This window comes from Pleurodeles waltl, chromosome 3_1 (assembly GCF_031143425.1).
Source record: "Pleurodeles waltl isolate 20211129_DDA chromosome 3_1, aPleWal1.hap1.20221129, whole genome shotgun sequence".
In the NCBI taxonomy this organism is placed as follows: domain Eukaryota; kingdom Metazoa; phylum Chordata; class Amphibia; order Caudata; family Salamandridae; genus Pleurodeles; species Pleurodeles waltl.
The window spans coordinates 1039197619-1039211408 of record NC_090440.1 but is presented as its reverse complement, the minus strand read 5'-3'; the positions used below and the strand labels follow the sequence as shown (position 1 = coordinate 1039211408).

Genomic DNA, 13790 nt, shown 5'->3' with positions numbered 1-13790 from the left:
ATCTTATGTCCTTGGATTTTATTAAGTGTCATATTCATTGCACCGACCTCCAGAGCACTAATAATGGGGCCCCTATTGCTACCAATTATTTAAAATATACATAGAAAGGGTTTGGGTTACGTTTAAAGGAGCATTCCTCTCTCTCATCTGATATGTTTGGCTGTCCGAAATGTCGTTCCTTCTCCTGTGAAGTTCCGCCACTGTAATGCATGATGGATTCCTTTACACTCTTGCATTTGGAAAGTACACTCAGGGGCAGATTCACAAAGGTAAACTTACACTTTTGTGTAAGTTTACAATTGTTTTACCATTCACAAAGGTATGTTTACTAGTAGTATGTTCATGACTGTGGAATCTTCGCACATACAAAGATATGAAAGTCCTATTTTGTTATGAGCTGAGACTCCGCAGTCGTAAAGATACTACTAGTAAAATACATTTGTGAATAGCAAACAATCGTAAACTTACACAAAAGTGTAAGTTTACCATTGTGACTCAGGCCCTTTGTCTTCACTCATTTAATACTTTATGTCATACATGCATTATTTACATAAATCAATTACACTACAGGGGTACTCAAGGGTGAGCCTGACACCATAATAGCACCCAACTGGCTTTTGTTATTTTGAATATTGGGAGGGCTTGACCACAAGGGTGCTGCAATCTTGTAATACAGTCAGAGTCCTCTACAGTTGATCAGCCATCGTCTACAATAATCAGCTTGTAGCGTCTCAGTCATAGCCAGTGTTCCCAAGCAAATGCATGTCCAGAAATCAATTATCTTCCTAAGGTTCTTAAGTCTATTTTTGTGCTTTAAGTGTCCCTTCCCTTCTAGCTTGCCCCTGGAGCAATGGGTCCTTTTCCCCACCCAGAATCATAGTTGCCATATGCCTCCTGTTAAGAGAATCATTTTCTATAATTTTGTTTGTTATTTTGTCCATTCAGTTCTATTTTGTGTTTTTTTGTTTTGTTTTTCCCAGTTGTTGTTGTGATCAGGGGCTATCTAGTCAGAAGCTGCTTCTTTTCAACAATCACTCTCTAATACCAGTTGGCCGATTTACTAACCAATGCTGGTCTTGTCCCTCTTTTATACCTATGGCTCCCAGCTCCAGTACTCTCTTTATGTTCATGGAAGCTTTTGTATGCTGTTTTCATCAGTAGATTTGAAATCACTGAACCCAAGTCTTTCATCGCAAACAGAGTATAAATGTGCCCCTTAGTGGCTATTTCTGACTGGCAGGATTTTCCATTCATCTAAAAAAAAAAAAAATGTGACTGAAAACCAAGATTACTAATCAGCAAAAATAGATACATTTTTTCAAATACTGTGTTGTCAGTATGTACTGTTTATCTTAAAGGAATGATTTACATTTGTATTTCAAATTTACATATTTAATTCTCATATAAACAATATACTAAACAACAGAAAAAAGGTTTTTACAAGAATAAATGGATATCATTTTAGAGTACTTGCTTCTTCATGTGTATTGGATTCAATAAATCCACATATGTAGGATGGCTGCAACATTTATTTGCATAGAGATGAAGCTTCTTTTTAATGTTGGATATATGTCTAAAAAAACTCCCCTCCCAAAATGTCGACTGTACATGTCAGAGTGACGTCGCGCATGTGCTCCTGGGACCCATCCTCTAAATGATGGCTCCCATTGAATAATAAGAGATAGAAAGGATCATTTGGACTCCCTCTGGTCTAGGGTTGGCAGAGTAAGGGTCTGCAGTAAAGAATGCTACTCTAAGGCCCAGATTTGGGAGGGCATAGCACCTCCTTGGCGGCACATTAGGGTAATCTTTTTTTATACTAATGTGGCCCTACAAGGCCAAAATCGCCATGCCATTTACAAAGTGGCGCAATGCATGCATTGCACTACATTATGCCTGAGCTAGGCATAATGTATGCGAGGGAGCGTTCCCCCATTATGGGGGGCTGGAGAAATGGCACAAAGAAATCTAACAAATTTCTCTGTTCCATTTCTTGCGGCTTTTTTAACGCCTGCTCAGAGCAGGCATTAAAAGGAGGCAACCATTGGTTGCAATGGGCCCCTATGAACTATTCAGGGTTAGCACCAAAATATTGGCACTAACCCTGAACAGTACATCAATAGCATAAAAAATATTGACACTATTGCCCCCCTACCCTGCACCATGGTGTGTCATATTTTAAATAGGGATGGGGGTGAGTGGGATGGCGAAAGCAGCAAGTGGGCTCAAGAGGGGGAAAAAGCAGCTAGGATGGTGACAGGAACAAACCTGGATGGGATGGAAGGGAAGGGGATAGAAGCTACAGGGATGGGGTGAGAGAAGCAAAAAACAAGTAGGAGGGGGAAATGAAACAACATGAATGGAAGGAGGGCAGGAGGGTACGGAGTGAGTGAAAATAAGAGCACTTATCTGAAGTGCTTAAATACTACTTAAGAATGTGTTCCAGGAATGGGAGCAGTGGACGGTCACAAGTACTTGGACCATGCTCAAGGGCAGAGCCTCACACAAGAAGAGGCATGACGCATGCATGCCATGGACAAAGAGGAAAGAAGGAATGCAAGAGTGATATTGAAATGAACAAAGGGTAAGCCTATGGGCGGGCTACAGCCCACTGATTGAAAACATCATGTTTCGAAGAGACAGTGCATGTGCTGTTTAGCCGACACCTAAAAAAAATGGAATTCCTCTCATCTCTCTCTTCATGCCCATTTTTTGACAGTATTGTCTGAAGAAACTATACCTATACCTACCTATAACAACCTCTTCTTCATTTATGGTTTGAGTGAGGAGAAAGTGGGACAACAGAATAAATATATTTTGACTTATAGGATTTACACTAATCTTTTTGCCCCTATCTTAGGAAGTGTTTTAGATGCCTATTCTACACATACAGCCTTTTCTATCCATGAGTTTTCCACATTTTTGGCATCTCATTTATGGACCAAAATGAGGATTTCAATATGCCCTTCCATATGCAGAGAATGCCATCCCTCATCCGGGTAAACTGTGATTATGGTTGCATACATTTGACGTGATTACATTTGCGTCTCAACTTCAGAATCTAATACTAATCAATTGCTAAAGTGGTTTATTCATGTGAGTTGGTGTTTGTGTTTCATGAGTAGTAGTTCCTCTTTCCACTGTTCATATTCAATCCAGTATCCCAAAAGTGAATTGGAATATTCAATGGGGGAGTTTGAGATATAAGAAGGATGGATAGACCCTTTTGAGAGAATGCATACTTTACCATGTAAGCTGTGCAATGATCAGTTTCGTCAGCCGAAAACAAGAGCGCATCCTTGATGAAGACTGCCATGGCACGCAGAATAAAAGATACAAACAAATGCATGTGGATGTAATTTCTTGTACATCGCAGTCTCCTGTCAATCAAAGAAGTGAGTGAGGTTACATAATTTTTCATTGAATACAAAAGTGAAGTGACTGCTGAGTGAAAATCAGATCAGATTTTAGCTATTACATGGCTATTGTACCATATATGATATGGATACGAACACTTGTACTAACACACACACACACACACACACACACTTAAAGTTATGAAACTGAGACTTGAGACTTCCTGCAATTCTTCCATTCTAAACAATGAGAGACCGAATAGTTGCTTTTACGCACCTGAATGAGCCCAGGATTACTAAAGCCATGAGCAATGTTGCGATGGAGGTGCTGTATCCCACGGTGTACAAATCCTTCAGTTTGTTGAAATATGATGTCTAAAAAAAAAATAGAAGAAAAGGAAATATTTTATTTCATGAACAGTCCACATCAGTCACTCCTTCTAAACTGATGTTAATTCTGATCTAGACATTATCTAAACATTTAAAAACCTCAAAGGAACAACATTGGGAATTTGTGTATGATACCTACAAATGGGTTCTATGGTGGTACTTGAACTCCATGGGTATGTTTGCTTCTGCAGTGTAACCACACACAGTTACAGTAAATATGCCTGCTTTCCTGTCACCAGAGATGGATGTTGATTCATCAAAATGCCACAGGGTTATGTTACTAGATATTGTCAGCAAAGTGTCTGATGTAAATATTATGGAGCATATTTATACTCTTTTTGCACCGAATTAGCGTCATTTTGTTTACTCTAATTCAGTGCAAAACTAACTCCATAATTATACTTTGGTGCTAGACCTGTCTAGCTCCAAATTTATAGAGTTAAAGTCATTCTTTGGACATGGAAACCTACCTTGCCTTAATGAGATGCAAGGTAGGCGTTCTTGTGCAAAAAATGACTCTATGTCCTTAACGCCATATTTATACTCCCGTGCAAAAATGGCGCATGGGAGGGAGGAGGGGTCAAAAATGGTGCAAAGCTCGCTTTGCCCCATTTTTTAACGCCTGGGTCAGGGCAGGCGTTAGAGGACCTGTTGTCCTATTTCCATGGTGGAACACCATGGAATAAGCCCTCAGGTGCCCGCCCCAGGGACAACCCCACTCACACCAGTGGGACAGCGGAGGACGGGGGACCCCATCCCAGGTAAGTACAGGTGAGTATTTTATTTTATTTTTTAAAGTGCCATAGGGGGCCCTGAAATGGGCCCCCATACATGGCACAGGATGCAATGGCCATGCCCAGGGGACCCTGGTCCCCTGAGCTGGCCATTGGGGTGGTGGGCATGACTCCTGTCTTATCTAAGACAGGAGTCATGGGGTATGGATGGTTTTGCATCAGAAAATGACTCTAGGCAGGTTAGACACATGTTTTTTTACTCTAACCTGCCTAACATCATTTTTTGGTGCAAAACCCCCATCTTCCATACAGCCAGCCCCACCCGACTAACGTAATTTTTTTTTTACACTAGCCTACCCTTTGCACCGGCTTGCACCATTCCATAAACATGGTGCCCGGCTGGTGCACAGAAATGGTGCAAGCCGGTGCTAAACCTTTTAGTTGCAAAACTGCGTTACTGCAGTTTTACACCAAAAAGTATAAATCAGGGCCTATGGCTACAAAAATATTGCCCTCTTGAAGTTAATAACAGAAAATGTACACCATTTGTGTTGATACTTTAGTAAACAATGTTTTGGACACAATGTTTACACCACATTGTTTACACCAGATGATATTATAATATAATACATGAAGAAATATAACCTGCTTCACTGGCACTCTGAGTCCAAATGTTTGGTGTGAGATTTTAGGTGTACTATTATGATATGGCTGTCGGTCCCTAATGTGCAGTACACTCACAAATACCATCTTGGATCCAGTCAGGCTTGTTTACTTAACCTCAGGCTCAACCTTGGGGAGCTGTGACTGCAAGCAGTAAGGCTTTGTAAAATAAGAAATTCACAAAATATGAAAGAAAGAAGACACCAATTTATAAATATACATTATATTTTTGTGGATTTTTAGAGACCTTGATGAACAAAATTCACCAGTGGGTTCCAGAGATACAGATTTTAGAAGATATTATCAATTTAAATGCAACCGCAAACAAGCATTGGACAGCAAAAACTTTAAAAACTTTTGAAAAGTTTAAAATAGTTAGTTCGGCTACTCTGGCCTGGGTTGGTCAACCAAATACGGTAGGGAGCCATAGTGGACTTTTTGGGCAGTTACATGGCCACCAGAGCATTTTTAAGACAAGCTCAAAACTATACAGGAGAACTGCAATAGACATCAACAGAATGGTCCTGATGCTGAGGGATGCAAGCAAAAGTTAGTCAAAGCATACTCTGGTTGTGGTGAGGTGAGAGGGGTGTCTTTGTGAGTGCTCCTCTGTCCATAGGTGAAGCGGGGTGAACTTGGCCAAAGAGCTCGGGGTCCTCGAAGTCCCCTATATTGTAGCAGTAGGCCAGTTGATGTTGGGCGGCTGGTCAGTCTGCACCACGGTTGGGGCAAAATCCTTAGGAGGGGCTAGTGTCCCTTGGGTGCAATAAATTCAGACTTAGACCAAAAGTCTAATGTTACTAATAGTAAAGTTAGGCTTTTAGTCTAAGTTTATACTTGTGGTCTAAACCTAGACCACAACTCTACACTTAAATGAAAAGTCTAACTTTACTACTATTAAAGTTAGACTTTAGGTCTTAACTTAGACTTTTGGTTTAAATTGAGACTTTTCACTTGGGTTCGCTATCCGCCCCCAGGGAAACCACAAGTATTAAAAGAAAGTGATAGAAACTGACTCTCTCTCTCTCTCTCTCTCTCTCTCTCTCTCTCTCTATATATATATATATATATATATATAAATGGAGAGAGAGAGAGAAATATCTCTCTGCCTGCTTTCCTGGAGTCAGCGATCGGCCCACAGGGAAACCACATATATACAAAAAAAGTGATATATATAGAGGGATATTTTTTTGTAGAACTGCCACTAGACAAAAGTCTGATCTTTCCCCTCTAGCAGGAAAATAATCACAAGAGTTATCTTGACATTTTTATTGTTGCCTGAAAGCTATATATGCCTGAAAGATATATATATATATATATATATATATATATATATATATATATATATGTATTTCTTACAAAAATATCCCTCTCTCTATATATATATATAGTGAGCAAGGGTGCTCCGTCCCTGTGCGCCGGCCGCCCTGTTTGGATTAGGCTCTTTGATCGGAGTAAAATGATGGTGTTTTAATGTTGGAGCCAGATCCGCCCGTTTTTTCATCACTGAAACTTTAAAAGGTACGGGATTAACCAACCATTAAACTAATGATAATAATACAATATTAAATGAAAGCGGGCAAGGGACATGAATGTGAGACATTATTTCATTCACTGGTTCACGGCAGTTTATGAGGCACCAAAGCGCAGAAACTTCAGTATATATTTATGAGGCCTTTCAAACAGGGTCAGCTGTTGTGCATGCGATAATAAAGGACATTCAAAGACACTTTTTAGTAAAACAGGAAGATGTTTATTGCTAAGCTCTCCAATTACTAATAAAAACACTAGGTATGGAAATACAGTGATGATACTAGGAGAAGTGAACATATGACAGCAATAATTTGAAATAATAATGGATGCGGAAGTGTACTTTGACCCATTAATGCACCATGGCTGGGATATTTTGAAAAGCATGAAAGTGATTCTGTGACTTTAAACGATATGATATAAATGGAAGGCCAAGTATCATGTGGTTATTTTTCAAATGGAAGAAACCTATGATTAAGGCTGACACGAACAGCCAAAACGCATCAGGTTCAAGAGAGCACTTGCTTTTGAAATGGAATGAAGAAATAACTGCTTCTATTGCCTCCGTGATTTGACTAATGAAATAAAAGCACCTCATTTCAACGTGAATCTGGCACGGCGCTTTTCTCTGTGAGGAGATATTGTTGGAAATTGTGAGCGAGGGTGCTCCGTCCCTGCGTGCCGGCCGCCCTGTTTGGATTAGGCTCTTTGATCGGAGTAAAGTGATGGTATATATATATATGTGTATATATATATATATATATATATATATATATATATATATATACATATATATATATCCCCAGGCCCCAGGGACACCCCACCCACTCCAGAGGGACAGCGGAGGATGGGGGACCCCATCCCAGGTAAGTACAGGTAAGTATTTTATTGTATTTTTTAAAGTGACATTGGGGGCCCTGAAATGGGCCCCCCTACATGGCACTGGGTGCATTGGCCATGCCCAGGGGACCCTGGTCCCTTGTGCTGACCACTGGGGTGCTGGGCATGACTCCTGTCTTTTCAAACAGAACATATGCCACATTGTCACGAAGCGCCCTGTATGGCAACATGTTAAAGGCGTGACTGAATTTTGAAGTGCTTGTTAAGGAACTTATGTTTGCTGCCTTGATTGCCAATGAGAACCAGAGTAAGTGTAATTAGGCAAACAAATGACATATTCACCAACATTTCTACTTGTTTGAAAGTGTGCAAACTCAATTTGTAGGTTCACTTTCCAAGCAAAAGTATAAGTGTTGGTGAATGAGTCCCACAGTATATTTGTTTGGCTTTTTACTTTGGAGACCTTATGTAGTATTCACCATCATGTCTGCTTTAGTTTCAACAGTAGATATGTTAGCTCAGTTCGAGGCATAGGCCTCACAAGGTATACTTGGAAAACACCAACTTGCATCCACTAATTGGAAGGAGTTGGATTTAGCACAGTGAGTGCAAAAAAGGCACATGAAAAACATGTCTTCCTGAGCCTCATGTGGCTGTCATTGGAGCCATTAGTAAAGGTTCCTCACGCATGCTTTCAGTAATGTTCAGGGAGAAGCAGGCAGTTACTTGACAGGTGGTAAAATGTAGTTACACTTATTCTGTCCTGTGGCATATGAATGTGATGGGTCCTTGTCTGGCAGAGGTAATTTGATGTGAGTGCGTGAGTAGTTGGTGCTGTGAAGTGGCTTTATGTCTCACCTGCAGAAGACTTGGTTTCAATATTCAGATACTTTGATAAGTATGCCTGCTTTGAAACCCTAATTTCAGGAGGTGCTAAAACCAACCAGTGTGAGTGGTGGATTAACCTTAACATACTAGTACCAGGGGAGTCCAAGGGGCAGGATTTGTGTGTCTATCACCAGTTTTCCTTCACCCACAATCCACTTGAAATCACAAACTTTGCTTAAAAACACATTTCCTTGCATTTCTGTGAGGGAAAGTCCTGGAATCTGCATGCAGCCATAGATTTCCTACCACCCAGCCTTTCCCTAAGTGTCCACAGAAAAATGTTGCCTCACTTGTGTAGGTGGGCAAGTGACTGCAACAGGGAAGGGCCCAAAACATATTGTGGAGACATCAAAATTACCTATTACAAAACGGCCTGGTTTTGTAAGACGGTCACCTGTGTCTTTGGTCCTGCGCTTGGCAGCCATATAGGGAAACCTACCAAACCTAGACAGTTCTGAAAACTAGACACCCGGGGCAGTCCACGGAGGTGTAGCGTGTGTGGATTCCACAAAGGTTTCTTACTCAGAATAACCTGCAAAAATGAAATGTTGATAAAAAATACAATTTTCCTCGCTTTTCTGTCAAGTGAAATAAAAGAATGTGCAAGGATCCACAACATTCCTACCACCCAGTGTTTCCCCACTCGTCCTGATAAAAAAACAACCCCACTTGTGTGCCTATAGTCCGTGTCAGGAATGGATCACTCCAAGGTCAACAGTAGCCCTCATGCAAAGGCTACCATTGTCCTTGTATGATCCATTCCTGTCATGAGCACTAGGCCCAGGCACACCAGTGGGGTAGTGTTTTTATCGGGACAAGTTGGGGAACGCCAGGTGGTAAGATATTTGTATATCCATGAATATTCGTTAAGTTTATGTCACAGAAATTGAAGGAAAAATAGTGATTTTATTCACTGTGTCACCTTTGCAGGGTATTCTGAGTAAAAAGAACTTGGGGAATACAAATAAGCCACACCTCCATGGACTCCACTGTGAGTCTATATTTTAGAAATGTCTGGGTTTGGTAGGTTTACATAAATGGTTCCAGATCCCAGGACTAATTAGTACACTCACCTCAGTTATCATTATCACCCCAGTACATTTTGGGCCCTTCCCTGTTGCAGGCACTTGGCCTACCCACACAAATGAGGTACCGTTTTTATTGGGGGCTTGGGGAACGCTGGGTGGAAGGAAGTTTGTAGCTCCTCTCAGATTCCAGAACTTTGCATGGATGAAATGTGAGGAAAATTTGTTTTTAGACAAACTTTCATGTTTGCAAAGGTTTCCAAGTGACATAACCTGGTAAGAGCCCCAAAAGTCACCCCATTCTAGATTCCCTTAGGGAGCTAGTTTTCGAAAATGTGTAGGTTTTTTAGGTTTCCCTAGGTGCTGGCTGATCTAGAGGCCAAAATCCACAGCTAGGCACTTTGCGAAAATCGCATTGGTTTTCATTGGAAAAATGTGATGTGTACATGTTGTGTTTTGAGGCATTTCCTGTCACGGGCAGTAGGCCTACACTCACAAGTGAGATACCATTTTTATCAGGAGACTTGGGGGAATGCTAGGTAGAAGGAAGTCTGTGGCTCCACTCAGATTCTAGAACTTTGCGTCACTGAAATGTGAGGACAATGTGTTTTTTAGACAAGTTTGCAAAGGATTCTGGTTGACAGAACCTGGTGAGAGCCCCACAAGTCACCCCATTCTGGATTTCCATAGGTGTCTAGTTTTCAAAAATGTATAGGTTTGCTAGGTTTCCCTAAGTGTCGGCAGAGCTAGAGGCTAAAATCCACTGCTAGGAACTTTGGAAAAAACGCGCCCGTTGTCATTGGAAAAATTTAATGTGTCCACGTTGTGTTTTAGGGTGTTTCCTGTTGTGGACACTGGGCCTACCCACACAAGAGAAGTACCATTTTTATTGGGAGACTTAGGGGAATTCTGAGGGGAAGGAAGTTTGTGGCTCCCCTCAGATTCCAGAACTTTGCATCACTGAAATGTGAGGAAAATGTGTTTTTTAGACAAAGTTTGAGGTTTGCAAAGGATTCTGGGTGACAAAACCTGGTGAGAGCCCCACGAGCTACCTCATTTTGGGATTTCTCTAGCTGTGTAGTTTTCAAAAATGTATAGGGTTGCTAAGTTTCCCTAGATGGGGCATGGGGAGGGCACCTGTGGGCTTATTGCATGGTGTTCCACCATGGAAATAGACCCACAGGTCACTTAACGCCTGCCCTGACCCAGGCTTTACAAAATGGGCCAAGGCAACCTTTTAACCATTTTTTGACCCCTCCTCCCTCCCGTGCCTCATTTTTGCACGGGAGCATAAATATGGTGTTAAGGCCATAGAGTCATTTTTTGCACGGGAACGCCTACCTTGCATCTCATTAAGGCAAGATAGGTTTCCACTTCCAAAAAATGACTTTAACTCCATAAATTTGGCGCTAGACGGGTCTAGCGCCAAAGTATAAATATGGAGTTAATTTTGCACCAAATTAGAGTAAAAACAATGACGCTAATTTGGTGCAAACCGAGTATAAATATGCCCCTCAGTGGTAACCTGATATTGAAACTGCGTAGTAACCAGCATCACTATAATTGTTTCGTGCAATTAATCGCCTCATGTACAATGACCATGTGTCAACGTCATGGCCCTCTGGCTGCCTTCGATAAGGAGATTTACCTAACAATGTAATACACTGAGCTGCAATGTGGAGTGCTGAGTTGCCACATGCAGAGTGCATATCCACTGGCCACGTCTAAAACTTGTCCCAACCACAAAACATGCACTGAATAAATGTACGTTTCTGCAAATACAGTGGGGTTGGGCTCAATCCTGATGGAAAACCCACCTAGCCAACAAACGAAGGAAGATCACCCAAACTGCCACTGACGAAGAGAGCTGACTGAAAGGCATTCTCTCTCTCTCTCTCTCTCTCTCTCTCTCTCTATATATATATATATATATATATATATATATATATATATATATATATATATATATATGGTGTGTTGAATGTTGTGTGTTCGTTGTGTGCTGAAAAGGAGTCTTGCTAGACAGCTAAAGTTGCCTTTAGCCAGACCGTATAAAGAATAGCAAGAGTTTCCTGTGAGCAACTGCCAGGGCCCATGCTTTGTAACTGAGATGGCGGATCCTCTGTAGTGTCTTCAGTAGAAACATACAAGGCAAAGGAACAGAGCACTCCATGCCTTCTCTCCATTCACTTCCACATTGTTATCCTTAAACTATTTTCATGAGGAAGACGTATGATTCATTTGAGCTTCTGAATTTTTTTAGTGAATTTTCTCTTAAAGATAGAAATGTCTTTTCACTTCAAACCACCCGAGCTAAACATTTTGTTTTAATTGTGTTTTCCATCAATCCCCTACGCATTAAGATATATCCAGCATCCGGCTTTTAATTTGGTCTCATTGTGCAGAATTGCAGAACTGTAGGGAAATCTCGCCAGCTGCCTTCACCCTACAAAGTATAATACTGAGAAACCAACACAAGCCACCTTTTTGGACAAATGGTCGAAGTTTGAGCTGCCAATCTTTCGGAAAATGCTTGACTTTCTTAACCATTTTTCGTCAGTGCATGCAGGCCCGCACAAAATTACCCTTGAGCTGGCTCTCAGGTATTACACCCATTGACTTACGTGACTCACGCTGGTGTTGTCATTTACACCGTAATCACAGGCAATGCGCACGTTCGGAGATATCTCTGACCATCCATCACTCGTACAGTTTCTATAAATACGCCCTGCAATGTTAGATAACAAGAGAATAGTTGTAAAAACACAGATTTTAATTTCAGCAAATGGCTCGATTTACGACACAGTTCCTCATCAAATAGTTGGACAACAGCAGTTGAATTGACAACATACGCACAACAATTTAATTTATGTGGAACTTATTACATCAATGTTTGCTGTTTCTATGCGTTTCTAATGCCCAGGGCATAGGCACTAGCTCCCACTCACCATGGACCGGTCCTCCGACCAGTCTAAGGCATTTCCAGAACCGGTCTTCTGCCTTGAGGCCCCATCTCGCTGTGTTTCTCCTCTCTCCCGATCATCTGTTCTCACTTACTCCTTCACTCTCTTGATGTGACCTGTGCTTTGTCTTTGGTGCTTGACTTTTGAGCCAGTTTGCTGTTCAGTCTTATGAGCTTGACTTTTGTGCTCTCTCGTGTTTGACCTGTAGTTTATGCGCTTTCTTGTTTTTGTGCCTGTTTTGTTGCTTTGACTTTTTTATGCTGACTGCTCTTTCTGGTTTTCTCCTCCTCTCACCCCCGCTTCTACCCTCACTACAGGGACTCCCCCCGCCTCATCCTCCCATGCTTTTCCCGCCTTCTCCTCCCCTATCCCTTTACCTGTATCTTTCGCATCTTCCTTGTGCCTTCTCCTGCTGCAGATTCCCACCCCACCCTCGTTAGACCAGCCCTCCTAGGACTTACTTGATGGAGGCCGCTGCACGATCATGTCACAGGCGTGCCACAAAACACCAATGGCAAACCAGTCTGCACCCATCTGCACCAGGACCGCAACCAGCAGCATGGACCCTGGTCTGTCTGACCACTACCACTACACTTCATATGATTTTGCTAGCACTCAACATCAGACGCCGAAATGACTGCTGCTCCCACTCCACACTGCATTGCACAGCAGGACCCTTCTAATGCTCTTGCTGCCACTCCACCCACCACCCGCAGCTCACCCGACATTGCTTGTATGCTCCTCAACACCAGATCTCTCTGCAAACAGGCCATTGAGGTCTAGAACCTCACTCCTCGGACATCCTCCTTCTCTCTGAAACTTGGCTCAACTCCTCTTCCACTCCAGCCATCGCCAAGGCCACCCGTCCTGGCCACAAGATTGTCCACTGAAACAGGCACCAAAAACCATGAGGAGGTCTCGCAATCATCCACATCAGCTGCACAACCGCAATGGACAAACCCACTGCTCTTATGGAACACATGCACTTCCAGCTCCGGCACAGCTCCTCCACTATGGCAGAGGAGCTTCGCCTCCTGCCAGCAGCAGCAGCTGCAAACCTTTAACAATAAAATGATAATAAATTATGTTTATTACCGTTTATTGTTATAGGGGCGGGACCATAGGGCGTGACAGAGACAGAGGGAGAGGGCACAGCACTCCCCTCAGTGCACATGTGTGTTTGGCTGGTCATCTCAGGCTTGCCAAAGACACATGCACGCTGGGCTCTCTCCAATCCGTCACTGTGTTCCCGGGCTGGAGAGAGCAGGCAGAGGCTCCCATTCTGCCTCGGAGCGCCAAGTCAGGGTGCATTGGCCAATCGGAATGCTTCTTTCATGCTGCCAGCAGCATGAGAACAATGATCGGATTGGCTGTAGGGCAGGCTTGGAGCCTGTGTCTCAG

General features: G+C 42.3%; 1 protein-coding gene across 1 annotated transcript in view; it reads right to left on the bottom strand.

The window, feature by feature from the left end:
* SCTR (secretin receptor) overlaps positions 1 to 13790 on the bottom strand; it is a 372442-nt gene that overhangs the window by 43585 nt on the left and 315067 nt on the right. The window contains exons 4-6 of the mRNA XM_069224326.1: positions 12051 to 12154; positions 3634 to 3731; positions 3248 to 3380 (exon numbers count right to left, since the gene is read on the bottom strand). Of these exons, the coding sequence (XP_069080427.1) occupies positions 3248 to 3380; positions 3634 to 3731; positions 12051 to 12154 (335 nt within the window). The remainder of the gene's footprint in view (positions 1 to 3247; positions 3381 to 3633; positions 3732 to 12050; positions 12155 to 13790) is intronic.